The 15,648-nt window shown below is 36.4% G+C and overlaps 1 protein-coding gene across 1 annotated transcript in view; it reads left to right on the top strand.

The window, feature by feature from the left end:
* Positions 1 to 15,648, top strand: part of ERO1B (endoplasmic reticulum oxidoreductase 1 beta) — a 50,377-nt gene that overhangs the window by 28,701 nt on the left and 6,028 nt on the right. The window contains exons 7-15 of the mRNA XM_019746996.2: positions 2,280 to 2,400; positions 2,515 to 2,561; positions 5,227 to 5,238; positions 7,036 to 7,062; positions 10,358 to 10,450; positions 10,580 to 10,826; positions 11,635 to 11,704; positions 13,912 to 13,998; positions 14,947 to 15,080. Of these exons, the coding sequence (XP_019602555.2) occupies positions 2,280 to 2,400; positions 2,515 to 2,561; positions 5,227 to 5,238; positions 7,036 to 7,062; positions 10,358 to 10,450; positions 10,580 to 10,826; positions 11,635 to 11,704; positions 13,912 to 13,998; positions 14,947 to 15,080 (838 nt within the window). The remainder of the gene's footprint in view (positions 1 to 2,279; positions 2,401 to 2,514; positions 2,562 to 5,226; positions 5,239 to 7,035; positions 7,063 to 10,357; positions 10,451 to 10,579; positions 10,827 to 11,634; positions 11,705 to 13,911; positions 13,999 to 14,946; positions 15,081 to 15,648) is intronic.

Raw genomic sequence — 15,648 nt, 5'->3', positions numbered from 1 at the left:
ACAGATGAGGAGCAAATTCGTTCAAATCGTGTCACAGGTGGCCCCAGGGGTACAGATGGGCACCAGCGCTGGTGTCTCTAGAGGGGGCTTTCTCCCACACACATTCCTCTCTCTGGATGTGATGAAACTCTTCTCAGTATAGGTCAGGGGTTGATAAAACTCCTCTTCTGTAAACGGACAGATTGTAAATGTTCTTTGTGGACCATATGGTCTCTGTTGCAGCTACTCAGCTCTGCTGTAATAGTGTGAGAGCAGCCTGTAACCAAATGACATGGTTTATGTTCCCATGAAACTTTCTTTATACACAGCAGACCAGAGTTGGCCTGTGGGCCCGTAGTTCACTAACCCCTTCTATAGGTTAACAAAACCCACCTTTTTCATGATTTGAAAAGGGATTAAAAAATGATCAAACAACTCTTGATTGAATTAAATAAATAATACATTGAGAACATTGAAAATGTAAATTTTGCTTAAGAAAGTAATTAAAAATTACTGGAATTGATTAATTGATTTTACTCCTGTGATTGTCTGCTCCCTTAAAATGCATTTTAAATCATTATACTTTAATATCTGAATCTAGTTGTTTTTCTTTATTAGTTGTTTCATTGCTTTTGTTGGGCGAAGAGATACTAGTCAAATCTGTAAATTCATAGGTGACTCTACCTATGTGTAGGCTTACATGCACACACACATTCTTATACATGTGTACATATATATGTCAGTACATATATATTTATGTGTGTTTAATATTCGTAAAGCCTATATACGTAATTGAATCAATTGTGCAAATGAATGTAACCAAGACCAGTGCAAAGAAATTAAAAATATGTAACAGAAACTTGTGAATTGTAGAACTCTTTGTTGGAATTTTACTATAAAAGCCGTACTTTTATTAACTCATAATTTGAATCTTTATTTTCTAATTAAGATTTTAAAAGTTGAATTATTACTTTTAAGTCTTGACTCAATCTATGACCTTGGACAGTTTCCATTTATCCATCTATAAATTAACTGTTTTCTGTGCCTTAACTTGTGGAGTGGAATATCTGTACAATGTTAGGGATAGAAACAGCCAGTATTCTCCAAAATCGTGTTTCCGTTGTGTATAAGTTGGATACAGCGCATTTAGTGATAAGAAGTTGTAGTTATCTTTGTGCTCTTCCTGAATCACGAACGTACCGAGTAGTTCTTAGAAGGCATGGATCAGGGTGCCATTTTCCCCTTATCATTATGGGTAACCCCAATATGTGGTCATTGAATGTCCTGTGAATATTGTTGGCTGACAGGAAAATATACTGCCAGGTATTGAAGAGGAACCATATTTTAATGACCATATTTGGCCACTATTTTAAGTCAGGAGCCTGTCTACTACTGATTTAATCTCATGGCACCAAAAGGTAGGAAGCATGTAAATAAAGGAAAGCATCTGTGCCAACATACATAGCACCTCAACTTATATGTATTATGCTCAGGCATTTGTGAGCATAGCCATGGTGGGAAAGCATGTGTTTCCCTTTCTGCCTACACTGTGGGCCTCAGTGATGCAGACCGTTTTTCTTTATCTTTTGTATCCTGCAGAGATCTCTATTAAAATGTTGTCCAAATAGTGGAGATCTAGTAAATACTCATTTAAGTTTCAACATGGAAAATGGTTATTTAATTTTAAATGTCTTAACAAGTTCTTGAAATTATGCCTACTGTATTGGTTTGGGGGGAGCACTTTAATATGTTAGCATTAGTAAAAATAAATTGTAACTTTGTAAAACTAGACCATTGTATGTGTATGCGTGATCAAATTTGAATCACAAAGTTATTGAGCCATTTACTTCATAAGTCAAAAGTAGAGACTATCTCTATTTTTAATACAATATATGCTAACAAAATATGTGTTTCCAAGCATGTGCTTAGGTAGATACATATGTAGGGGAGAAAAATAGAATATTAAAACAGGTGATGATTCTGTTAGGTCTTTTCAATCCTGGTGGAAAAACTGAAAAAAACAGCGAATGCCTCTAATAAGAGAAGGGCCACGACATGGCTTCAGAGCACTGAGTGTCCAGAGGAAAGGGAGTTGTTTTTCCTCTTTCTCGTCCAAGTTACTACAAATCCAGGGCCAAGTACACTCATAAGTGTGCTCACCACTATACCGTTGAAGTTGGAGATTACTTGAAAAGTGTAGCATTTCTCCAGACTTTTGGTAGTCCTGTCTGCTCTGTAATGCTAAACTTGAGATGGATGGTGACTGACATAGGGATGGTTTTTCGAATTTTCTTGTTCAGATGAGAGGTCTCCCACTGCTCAGTATGTAGACCTGTTGCTGAACCCTGAGCGTTACACTGGCTACAAAGGGCCGTCTGCATGGAGAGTTTGGAACAGCATCTACGAAGAAAACTGTTTCAAGTAACTGGGAGGGGGTGGGGGGGTGGAGGGAGGAGGAAGGAGAGTGTTTCTGTTGGAAAAAAATTATGTAACAAACTCAAACCGTTTTATGTTTTTGTGCTTTTCTTTTTTCAGGCCTCGATCTGTTTATCGTCCTTTAAATCCTCTGGCACCCAGCCGAGGTGGGTTTCTCATACATTTTCATGCTTTTAGCAATTGTTTACAAAATGTCTTTGTAACTAAACTTAATTTGAGAAACTAGTTTATATTTTGCTTTATTTGAATGGTCAAAAGTATAACATAGTTAAGCCTCAAAACTTCTACATGTTTTTATTGCGTGTCTGATACATAGCAGGCCCTAAGCGAGGAACCTTATGTAAAATTGATTAGAATACATGAGTAGTCCATATATATCAGAGGTTTTCCGGGAAACTCTTAAATCTGGATGCCCAGGCCCTATCCCACACCAGTTAAGTCAGAATCTCTGGGACTACACCCAGGCCTTGGTATTTTTTCAACTCTCCAGATTCCAGCGTGCAGCCAAGTTTGAGAACCAGTGGCTTGTGGCGTGCTTCTGAAACTTGGTGAGCCGGAGACACCCAGGGTGCTGCCCCATGTTCCGTCCGCACTTTAACTCATAAGGATGCAGAGCAGCTCCGGGTCGTTGGGCCGCTCGGAGCTGCACTGTCCAGGCAGGTGGCGTCTTGCCACGTCGGGCTGCCAAGCGCATCAAGTGTGGCGAGGGCGCAACTAAGTTGTACACTTAGTTTTAGTTCATTTAAATGTAAAAACAGAAGGGTGTAAAATACTTTTGCCATTAAGCAGAACTTTATCATTTTGGTAGGACTACTTCAACTCTTGTTGTATGGTAGCTCATGTATACCTTCTACTTTTTAAAATGTGGACATTAGAAATATTTCGTTAGAAATTTTTACTGGAAGAAACGTAAACCACATACATGGCTGGCGTTCTCTGGGGGACAGCATTGCTGTGGACAGTTGGAGGTTATTTAGTGTAAAACTACCGGGCGCATGCTCAGTCCGGTCAGCGAGGAGCCCTCCCCGGGAGCAGCCCTGTGACGGACTTGCCAATCTAAAGTTTTCTTCAGGCCAGGACTGATTTAAGAACTTGGGTTTCCTGGTCTAGGTTTGTATCTTTATGCATTTCTGAGAACCCAAGAGATTTAGAAAGGGGGACTGAATGGACGGCTCTTAGTCACTCGCTCTGCCACAATGTGGCAAATGTTCTTCCCCAGATCCATATCCATTCTCAGACTGCCTGCAGAAAGGAATTGGGTCATGGAAAAGGTGTGCTTCTTACCCCTTACTTCATAACTTTTCATTTTCAGCTTACGTTTTTATTATAAGATTTTATAAAAATTGAAACACTACAACAGTTACATAAAGCGAAATGGGAAGTTCCCCACCTGCCTCCATGCTGTTACACAGGACAGAGTTTGGAAGGTCTTCTGCTAGAGCTTTCCTATGATCAGTTACTTTTTTTTAAGGATTGGGATTTAAAAAATTGATTGAGCTATAATAGACATATAACTATATTAGTTTCAGGTGTACAACATATTGATTTGATACGTGTATATATTATGAAATGATCACCACAGTAAGTCTAGTTAACAGCCGTCACCAGACATTAGTTACAAATTTGTTTTATTGTGATGAGAACTTTTAAGATCTACTCTCAGCAACTTTCAGATACACAATATTTTACTGTGGTCACCCTGTTGTCCATTATGTCCCCATTACTTACGTATTTTATAACCGAAGTTTGTACGTTTTGACCCCCTTCACCCATTTCACCAACGCCCCCATCCCTCACCTCTTACAACCAGACATCTGTTCTCAGTATCTCTGAGTTTGGCTTTTTGGTTTTATTTTGTTTTTAGATTCCACATATAAGTGAGATCATATTTGTCTTTCTCTGTCTGACTTACTTCACTTAGCATAATGCCATCGAGGTCCATCCATATTGTCACAAATAACAAGATTTCATTTTTTTCTTATAGCTGAATAACAATATCACTTACTTATAAAGGAGAAAATATAATTATTCATTTCATAAAACCATCAAGTCCTAAGAAATACTTCATTCCATATTATGATAAATTAGAGACATGAAACTGTTAGAAAGAAGAGTGCTATATAGAAAAAGATGGAGGGAGGAAAGAGGAGAAAAGAAGGAAAAAGGATATGAAAGAGGGAGACAGAAGACTAGGTAGGGACGAGACTGAGCCCTGGCTGAAGGTGGGACTCCAGAAGTAAGGAAATCGCTCATGCCAGTGCAGTTTGTGTGCTCTCTCCATCGGAACTGCCAGCTGTGGAGGAGCAGCTCTTAATAGTCTGACCTCGGTTTCTTCCCCATTCTGCCTGAGCCATACACAGGCTTCTACAACTAGCTTTCCACCAGTTTTTGAACAACAGAACTTTTTTCCAAAAATGAAATGCAGTGGGTTTCACTGATTCCAGTTTGGGAAGTACTTTTGTTAAGGTGCGTGTGTGTGTGCTATTCTAGCATGGAAACCGTCGTGTTCAGGGAGGGTTGTGTACATGATGGTTAAAGGGGTGACTGTGTATATTTGTTAATTATTGAAACTAGTGGTCTTTATGGTCATTTTTAGTTGCCTTCCAATATTATTTATTGTATAAAACGTATGTGCAGATCTTGTACTTTCTGGCCGATATTCTGATTATAAAGTCTCGTTTGCAGGATGACTATCATGTATAATTAATAGTTTAACATGCGGGAAGTTTTAATTCCATGTTAAAATAAATAGGATTAGAATCTGAACTGGGAGACATTTTCTAAAATCTTGTCTATTATTTTCTCTTTCAGGAGAAGATGATGGTGAGTTAAAACTCTTGTCTCTGCGTGTTTGTGTTAATGATAACATTTGATTTTTCCTCTAATTCAAAAGAGTTTGTCTTATTCACCCCCCCAGAAAATAACAATGAATGGTGACAAAAAATGAGTATTTTTAATAATATAAAGTTATCCTATGTCAAAAAGAAAAGTATAAAGACCATTTCCCCTAAATGTTTAGTATAGGAACCATGATCACATTCCAACTTCCCAATTTTCTGGTTATTATAATCTACTTAAATATGTTCTGAACAAAAAAGTTAAGATAGTTCAGCCAGATAACTTGTCTTGTGACTTAATTTTTTTACTGACTTTGAAACTTGTAACCTCAGTTATCATTATAATATTTAATCTGATGCATAATAGTAATTTATCAACAGTTGGTTACTCCAGGTTACTGAATGAATAGCTGTCATAAGGTGCTTCAAAAAAGCCAAAATGATAATTTCAAATGGATGTGTACTTATCTATGTTCAAGGGCACTGATGTACATGACAGAAATATGTATAAACATGATGCCTTCCTTCTAGGAGCAGGAATGGTAAGCAGTATACACAGATAATGGTAAAGAAGTACTGCACATACACAGTACAAACAGTAGGTGATATAGCTCTTAAAAGGCAGAACAAGTCATATTTCACTGGAGTGATCTGGGATCGCTTCCTGGAGGAGGTGGCATTTGAGATGAAATTTGAATCATGGGGCAGAGTTCAGCCAGTAGAATTGGAGAGTATGTGCTATTTGGAGGAAATACTATGGACCAAGGAGCTAAGAAAGGAAAAACCAAGCATGTTTAGGGAGACCCTGTTAGCAGAGGAGAGACTTTCTGTAGGGGTAGTTTAAATTAGAAGGATGAGTAGAAGCCAGGTTACCGAGGACCTTGGGAGCTAGACTTCCCTGTTAGCTGTTGGGGTTTTTTGAACAAACAAGTGGGATAATGATGGATGATCCTTAGTAAAAAGGATGTTGAACGAATGAATCTGTAGGACGATGTTTGTGTTTCGCAAAGTGTGTAGACTCTCAGGAGGCAAAGTAATTCCCCACCATCTAATTTATCCCCTAGACTCCTTGTTTGGCTCATCTGTGTGTTGAGTTTTTGTAATTAAAAAAGGATAGGTAATTTAGGAAGTGCATTAACTATTTTTATCTTTATTGACTGTCATTTTCTTTTTCAGTCAGAGCAACAGTATTGGTCTAGAAAGTGCTTTTATCATTAGTACACAGATAAGTCAGGCCTTTCCGTATCCTGGTCATTAACTTTTCTAAAGAATTATCTTGAAAATTTTAAATTATCCCTTGAAACTTAGTAGTCTTAGGTAATTGAGGAAATCTACCTAGTTTTACTGGATCAGGAAAAATGGAATAATTAATAATTTGATTCTTGTAATAATTATAGTTCACTATTTTTCTGGAAGTTTTAAAGAGTGCTATAGTAATCATCAAAAGCTAATTTAAGAGTGTTAAACTCGCCACATACTTATGAATGTTTAAGCCTTCTAGTGAATAAGATTTACGTAAGATTTCAATTGAAATGTTTTCTTAAAAATTTTACTAATCAAAATATCATTTATAAAAACATTCTACCAATACTTAAATTATTTGGGGTCTTTATTTTCTAGAACCATATGTCTATTTTTCTACTTCACATGAAACAGTGGACATTTCTAGAGATATTCCTTAATCTGTCATAAAAATTTGTATAGACTTAATTCTAATATATAAATGACTATGTAAAATATTTTAACCCCATTCTTTTTGTGTGTGTGTTGTTCTTTTTTTAAGGAGAATCATTCTACACATGGCTAGAAGGTAAACTATGTCAATGTTTTAAATTTAGTGGGTTCTTATAAAAAATGTATTGAATATGTCTTTGTAAATTTCAGGATTCATTACCTAGACAAATAAATTTGACAGTGTTTGAAAGAAAAATAACATGTTTTAAGTTATTATATTTTCAGATGCAGTTATTGAAAGTTTTGAGGCTATTGGTCAGCCAAAACAAGCAATGGGGAAACACACAGGGCAGACACTGTCATCAGGTTTCCATAACTGGCTCCGAGGGCTTGTTTCCATTTTGTATGTCATGCCCATCCAAACCATCTTCTCGTAACCATTATGCAAACCTAGTTTTTAAAGTAGAGATGTTCTTTTTGGAAGGAAGTACTTTTTTATATATGAAATTGAGGGAAGGTAAATTTGAATTCAGAAGGTTTTAAACATGTTTACACATGTGAGTTTAGGCTAAACTTTTCTACTTAAAGTGTAAAGCAGTATAGATCCCAATGTACTAGCTGCCTTTGCATTCTTATAGTATTTTCTAGTGTTGAAAATATAAGATGTTATTCATGGAAAGCTGAAACATTGTACAATTTTAACAACCAGATATATGATGCTTTTTAGAAATGTATCAAATTGCTCTTAATGTATGAAACCAAAAGTTAAACTATATTAATGAAAGATAAGAAAGTTGAATGATACAGGAAAATTGATATTTCGTAGCTATAACCTGATAGGAACTCTACGTCTACAGAGTTAAACTAAGTAGTTAATTCTAATTTGTTAATCAGTCATGTTATCTTATGAACATGATTTCTCTCTGTTTTTAATGAACTGTGTGCATATATTGGCCATTATTAAGGTAAACATTATTAATGTGCAAATACTGCTAGGAGTTGTATTGATAAATGACCTATGTGAAAGAAGATGCTTAGCTTTGTTTAATTAGCTTTATTCTAAAGATATAAATTGTGAAAAGTAATATTTAGGTGAAAAGAGGTGGTCAGACTCTGAGTATTGGTAACAGAGGAAGAGGATGATATTTCTGGGCAATGCTGGATTCTAGGGCATGCTGTGTCACCCACCCTCCTAGGGTCCGATGGATGGGAGTCCTAAGTGCTGATACGGGCTTGGAGAGCGCTCCTATTTATAAATAGGCAACTGACTCAACTTTTCTGAGATTCAGTTTCCTCATCTGGGGCAGGAGAGTGTCAGTAGCCATCCAACTGTGAATTAGATCATGCCTGTAAAACTTCCCTTGAAAACCACTAAGCAATGTCCGCAGGCCAGATAGCACAGTAAATCTACCCTTTTGTGAAAGAACGTTATCAGTGTCCTATAATTCAATTGCTGAAAATGAATTTGAATGAAATGAAATGCGTAAGGAGAAGAGGATCACTTTCGAAGTGGGATAGTTGAATTTGCTCTGTATTGTTAGGAATGAGGGTGGGGGGGTTTCCTTTTGACTTAAGCGTGGGACTGAAGGCATTGCTTGGACCTCAGCTGTCAGAGGTAGCCCCGGGCCTGGCAGCAGCCTGCAGGCGGAAGCAGCTGTCCAGCAATTTCCTGCTAAGTGTGTCATGTGTCTTATTTGGTTACACCAGTCAGCATACTTTTATTACCATTTTACTTGAAGTTACCTGATTTTCACGTTTATGGAAATGCATTCTACTCCTCTCACCTCACTTTTCCCCATCCCCATCTCAGCAAGGGGCTTTGTGGACTTTGCAAATTAGAATTGCCTCCTAGGTTTTCATGGTCTCATATTTAGGCCTATGAATCTTCACAAGCTTTGCTTTGACTGTTTTTCCTTCTCTAGCCCGGACATTTTACTAGATGTAAGTAAGTTCTACTCACTGAGGTGGGTGGGAAGGAAAAGAAAGAGAAAGAATTTGAAATCTGATCATTTTGCTACTCGATAACAAATTTGATCAGCAGTTTTACGAGAGGAGACATTTGTACCTAATGTTTTAACAAATTTATTCAGATAGTTTGTATCCCTTGTTACTGTAAATATTCCAAATTGGCTATATACTTTTAGGAGGAAATTACAAAATATAATTTTCACCTTTTGGTCTCCACCCATGACAATGAGAATATTCTAGCAAAAATTCTGAATTAGGGAATGAGATCTCAAAAGCATCATTTTTTCCTGTTAGGAACAGCTTTCTTCAGCACCACCTATGTTAGAACACAGAGGGAGTAAATTGGTGATCTAAAAGATGTTAAAAACATGCCAAGTAATCCACATACCTACTCTAACATTTTAAAGATCCCTCAGCATATAAATGAGGTTACTTCTTAGTTTCCATTATTGAAGCCCATTTTCCCACCGTGGGGAGAGTGTTAAAAACTAAAAACAAAAGTAAAAGTGACAAAAACAAAAAAATCCTGTTGGGTGGTAAAGTAGGGAAGAAGCTGATTGCTCTACATCTAGTAGGTTCTTAAAACTCATATTTTTGTATTTTTATTTCTAAAATTTTCTATAAAGAATATTTTCTAAAAGTGTTCTTTTTTCTTTTTTATTATGGTGAAATATACATAACATGAAATTTACCATCTTAACCATTTTTAAATTTACTATTTAGTGGCATTACGTACATTCACAATGCATATTACTCTTATAATAAGAGAAAATCTTTTAAAGTGGAGGCAAGGGTAGGATAGGGTGGTAGAATTATCTTGACCTCTGTTTTGAGCAAAAGGCTGTGTGACTTAAGGTTACACCAAATTTCCATCATATTCCTGGGCTCCATCTGATACAATTCTACTCACATAGTAAACTGTTTTCCAAGTTTGGGCCCCTTACTAGTTGAGCATATGGTTAAGCAGAATTAGAGAATTCCAGGGCAGAGGATTCATAAGACACACTAAAGAACTGCAGGAAGGAGAGAAACAATTCAGTCTCTTCTTCCTCCATTACCAAGTATGTTCAAAGAACAAACCTCTATATGGAGGGGAAAAGGAGAAACAGCCATTGTCAAACCAGAGCAGTGACTTTGTAATTACATTTGCTTTAGTACAAATCTGTGCTGTCGTCTTCTAGGTAACATGGGGACCTGCCAAGTGTATCCATAGTGTTTGAATGTCCAGTGGCCTAACACTTTCTGTTTTATTCTGCATTAAATTATCATATTCAGTTCACTCTATTCTGAAGTCAGAATCCTATTTTCTAGTGAGAGAATCTTGATCTAATTATTTTATATTATCCCTTGATTTATTTTTAATGTCCTTGAATCTTAACTTGAAAAATAAGCTGTGTACTGGATTTTTAGTATTTCTGTTATCTAAGTGGATGTGATTTCTTTTTCACTCTTTTTCTGAATAGGTTTATGTCTAGAGAAAAGAGTCTTCTATAAGCTTATATCGGGACTTCATGCTAGTATCAATTTACATCTATGCGCAAATTATCTTCTGGAAGGTAATCAGATTTTTACATAGAAATTTTACCTTCTGTTAGTGTAAAAATTATTGGGGGAAATACATATTTTCTGTAGAGAGAAAAATGCTATCTATTTGAAGTATATCATGTATTTCTGTTTCTCTTTAGAAACCTGGGGTAAGCCCAGCTGGGGACCAAATATCAAAGAATTTAAACGCCGCTTTGACCCTGTGGAAACCAAGGGAGAAGGTCCAAGAAGGCTAAAGAATCTCTACTTTTTATACTTAATTGAGCTTAGAGCTTTATCAAAGGTGGCCCCATATTTTGAGCGCTCAATCGTCGATCTGTACACTGGAAATGTAGAGGATGATGCTGACACAAAAACCCTCCTGCTGGATATCTTTCAAGATACAAAGTAAGACTCGAGTCTCCGTGCTCTGAAATTCTCTGCTCTGTTGGAATGAGGTACTGCTTGATATACAACAAAAACTGGCTCCGAAAAGTGAGTTAGGAAAAGGGAGAGTTAGAACTGAGAAGGAAATGGCAATAGAACAGCAGTATTTAAAAATTTTTCTAAAAATCTAAACTGAAAAATAAAGCGTCACTGCAGACTTTCACACTTGAGACTAGGCTATATTTTTAAATATAACTTTAAATTTTATGTAGTATCAAAGTGTAATGCGACTTTCATGTTCTTTCTACCTATTTTGTGTTCTTCCAGTTGCTATTTAAATTCAGATGACATTGGATGTTAGCATAAAGATAGATATCTAAGGGAACATTAGCCTTACTTTCTAGAATATATTCTAGAAAAAAATGCTGGGTCTATAAAACTGGAGTTTAGTGGTTGTTAAAATGAGCATGGAGAAATGTTGGTTTAAGAAGTTTTTAAAGTAAGTTATGCATTAAATTTTTAAAAATGCTTTAAAATATTGAGAGAGCATTGCACACTTTTCACATAAATTGTAGTTAATTTTTTACATTATATTTATCATATAATTTAAAACACTACAATCTTATACATTACAAAACCGTCATTATCTTGCTTTAGTCTTTTATTGAATAGTTTATATGTGAACTGTTTGCCACCTCTCTTTGTTACTAAACCTTATACATGAGTAAGTCACGAATTTTAGATATTTGTAGGGATAGAAAATTCTACCAGAGCTCTAATACATAGTACTTTTTTTCATCTGTAACTTATAGTATTGTCATTTTATCAGGTCCTTTCCCATGCATTTTGACGAGAAATCCATGTTCGCTGGTGACAAAAAGGGGGCCAAATCATTAAAGGTAAAGATCTTGAGTGAAGGATGGGGTGGGGAACAGTTTACTGGTTGTGTCTTTGTCCTGTGGATCTGACCCCTCTTTCCCAATCGTCCATCTTGTTGAAGTTGGTCCGATTGCCTTTTACAATAAATGGTACACACAGCCCCTTGTCCACATTTTTCAGTTCCTTTCTCTTTTGACCAACTGCTTAGTGAGTCCTCAGTCATTTCTATGACCAGTGAGTATGGCTCCTTTGTAAATGAATGACTTTTTAAAGGGCATTAGTCTGAGAGAGAGTTTTCTTACGTTAAAGTCACAGTGTGTATTGTTTTGATGCGTCTTTCAAAAGATCATTAGCTGTTAACCACTTTGAAGGCAATAAATAGTATTTTTAAGTGTATTTTATGCAGTGTTACAATTTATGAAACTATTGTTTTTGTCCTGATGGACTAACGTTAAAAGGCAAAAATTACCTGTTAACTTGTGATATCAAAAGGAAGACATATTTTAGGAACATCATGAAACTTCATGTTAGGAGGTCTTTGTTTTAATTTGCTTACATTAAGTACATTAAGGAATACATTGTATGCTTAAAATGTTATAAGAGGATTTGAAATCGGCTGGCAAGTCGTCTTCTAGTACAACTCTGCCATCTTTTATATGCAATTCCCAAATCCCGAAAGCTCCAAAAACGGAAACATTTTTCTTATGTTTGGTGCAAATTAATTTGTTAGCAAAACCTGACCTGATGTAAGAATATTTATAGTGTTTTTTAAAAAAATTCTACTTTGTGTTACTATTTTTACATGTTGCTGCAAAAAACATTAATATATTTGGTTACGGGGTGTTGCTACACTCCCTGGTGGGGTGTTTCATAATAAATAGTGTATGTACGGTGTTTCTAAAATCTGAAAAGTTCTGAAACACATTTGGCCCTGTGATATTTTAGATGGGGGTATACTACAAGAACTAATAAATTAGCTGAGTGATTCTCCATTGTAAGAGTTTCTTGATGTTTCTGAAATGAAGTAAATAATTTACCCACAACTATAGTTTTGGAAGGTTGTTTTATGGTTGTTTTTCGAGGCATATTGCTATTACTGTATTTAATATCATGTTAATTCACTTCTGTAATGCTTTCTATTTTCTAAGTGTTTATACAAAGATACTTTTGATCGTCCCAGAGCCCTTGTGGAATAGATAGGACAACTATATCATCATCTTTCTGTAGAAGAGGAAGGTGAGGATGAGAAAGGGCTGAGTTTTAATAATTAGCTTTCAGCGACAACATGCAGGACATTTTGTTTGCTATTTGTCAGAGGTGTGTAAAGGAGAACCTAAGTCCATTTTTCCATCTGCTCCAAAGAACACGAATAACACGAGAGCCAAAGAGTTTCATGTTCTATTTTATTGCCTGCCCTTTGGCCAAGGTGCCGGTTCCTCAGAACCCTGGACAGGGCTCGGGGTGACCAGAGTGTTCAGGCTGCTCGCCTCTAGCTTCATGCAATAAACAGTTCACCCCAGTACAATACAGTGATTTTCCTAGTTTGCCATGTGTAAAAGGTCAGGAAACTTTCTCTTAACTAGTGTCATCCTCAGGTAAGGTGAGGTGACCTTAGTCATAGAAACATGTGCGATGCTCACAGGCAGGAGTCTCCCCAGGCGGGAAGCTATGAGAGCAAAATACAAGGGTCCAGGAAGCAGCGCCCCTGGGAAGCTGCCCTGGCAAACGTGGGGCTGGGACGGCGCCCCTGGCACCGCCCTTTAGCCATTGACGCTGGTGCAGCCCCCGTGCCCACACCATGTGGCTCTAAGAGAGGAAGGGATGACCTTCTTAGACTCACACAGAGCAGTGACTCAGACCGAGCTCTATTATGTTCTGTTTAAAATAGAATATAGCTGTAATCACCACTGGTTGTGTGCAGGTATCAAGTGGAAGCAGCTGGTAAGTTCCTTAAAAGTAAAAGCCATGTATTGTTTACTTTTGTGTCTCTCAAAGTGCACATGTTGGTGCTTTGTTGAATTCATATGTGGAATGAATTTTATAAATTTCCATTAATGTTAGTTGTGTTATGTGCCATGTTATGCTATACAAATTCAAATTTCTTCTTCACTGTTGAAAAACAGAATTCAGTCATTAATAAACTCAGCATTTTTGTTTCTTATAATTTAGACGAATGCAGTTTCATTTTAAACATCTAATTAGAATGCAAATATTTTGTGCATGGCAGGAGGAATTCCGGTTACATTTCAAGAACATTTCCCGTATAATGGACTGTGTTGGATGTGACAAATGCAGATTGTGGGGGAAATTACAGGTTTGTGTGTTGACTTCTGTTTTGAAACGATTACTAATCTTAGATTTTCCCACTGAGGAGTTGAAAGCTTTTATTAAAATGTCCTCATTGTTCGTTGAATTAGAAATCTTAAGTGTGGTTTTTCTGTATTATTGATGAAAAAATTAATATTAACTTCTGTGTTACGTGTGCATGTGAAGGACGTTTGTTCTTGTTGTTCTGTGTTAATGATTGGGTTTTATTGTATGTTTCTATTGATACCATCTCAGATTCATTTCTGAAGGTGGTTATAAATAGAGTATATTAATATATTATATGCCTATATGAAAGATAAAGTATAATTATATAAAAAGTCTTAATTATGACATTGTGGTCCATGAATGTGTTTCAGTGATCAAAAGAAGGCCACCTAATCACCAAATATTAAAGTTCTGCCAACCAGGCCCATTTCCCTATATATTTAGTGTAAAAGGATTGATATTTTATCTCTTATTGTGTTTTACAAAGATAATAAGTCATAGAAAATCAAGAGATAGAATTATTTTAACAGAAGCTACACTGAAATCAGATTTTTCTTTTTCTCTAGTGCTAATAATTGAGAAATTATTAAGTGAGGTATCACTAATAATTTCTAAGAGTTGCTAAAGAATGCTTTATAGGTTCAAGGTTACGTATCGAACATTGTAACCCTAATGTGACATTTTCTAGGTTAAAAAAAGGCATTTTAGCAATTTGGAGTAGTGTGAAATGTGTCCAACAAGTGTTAAACTAGTCAGGTTTCCTTAACAGCTTAGGTAAGTTTACCACGTGCATAAATCCATGAGGAAGTAGAAACTATTTTGCATAGTGTAACATTTCGGTGAAGGTCAGTTCCTATGCATTCCCGACTCATCACAGTGACTGTTCCTTTAAGCCTTTAAGGTAGTTATGGTATGAATTTAATTGTAAGTTTATCACTATTTTCTTTAGACTCAGGGTTTAGGAACTGCCCTGAAGATACTATTCTCTGAAAAAGAAATCCAAAAGCTTCCAGAAAACAGCCCGTCGAAAGGTTTCCAACTCACTCGACAAGAAATAGTTGCTCTTTTAAATGCTTTTGGAAGGTAAGGATTGATTCTCCTGCGGGTTTCAGCCAGCCAGCTGCAAAGGTCATCTCTGCCGAAGTAGTTTGTTTTGTTGATAAAGAGAATTGTGATCATATGTTATCACACCTGTACTCACAAGCCAACTTCTCTACAGCTCACAGCATTTGTGTTTGCCAGTATTTCTCAGGTTGCCTTCCCATTTGTATGGGGAAAATATTCTCACTATACTATTATCCTCTTTAGCTGCTGTCACTTGTTCAAGAACAATAGCGGGGGTAAGGAGAGCTTGGCTGAGAAGGTGATGAAAGAGAGAGGTGAAACCTTTCAACTCTCTTATTTCTTAAACCCAGGAGGCATTTTCTTTCACACACTCTTACTCCATTTCTTTTCTGTATACAGATATATAGTATATATAGTTTGCTATTTGTTTATACCACAGATGGTTTCAAAAATAAGTTGAATTTGCCTGTAGAGATATATGCAATACCAACCAACCAAGGAATACAGAAGGAACAGAATCATAGAAAATAAAACTATGCTCTGGGGGGGTGGGGAAAGGCAAAAAAGTCAAGTTAAGAATTTTTTT

The sequence above is a fragment of the Rhinolophus sinicus genome, linkage group LG12 (assembly GCF_036562045.2).
Source record: "Rhinolophus sinicus isolate RSC01 linkage group LG12, ASM3656204v1, whole genome shotgun sequence".
In the NCBI taxonomy this organism is placed as follows: Eukaryota; Metazoa; Chordata; class Mammalia; order Chiroptera; family Rhinolophidae; genus Rhinolophus; species Rhinolophus sinicus.
This window is presented reverse-complemented; position numbering and strand designations above follow the sequence as displayed.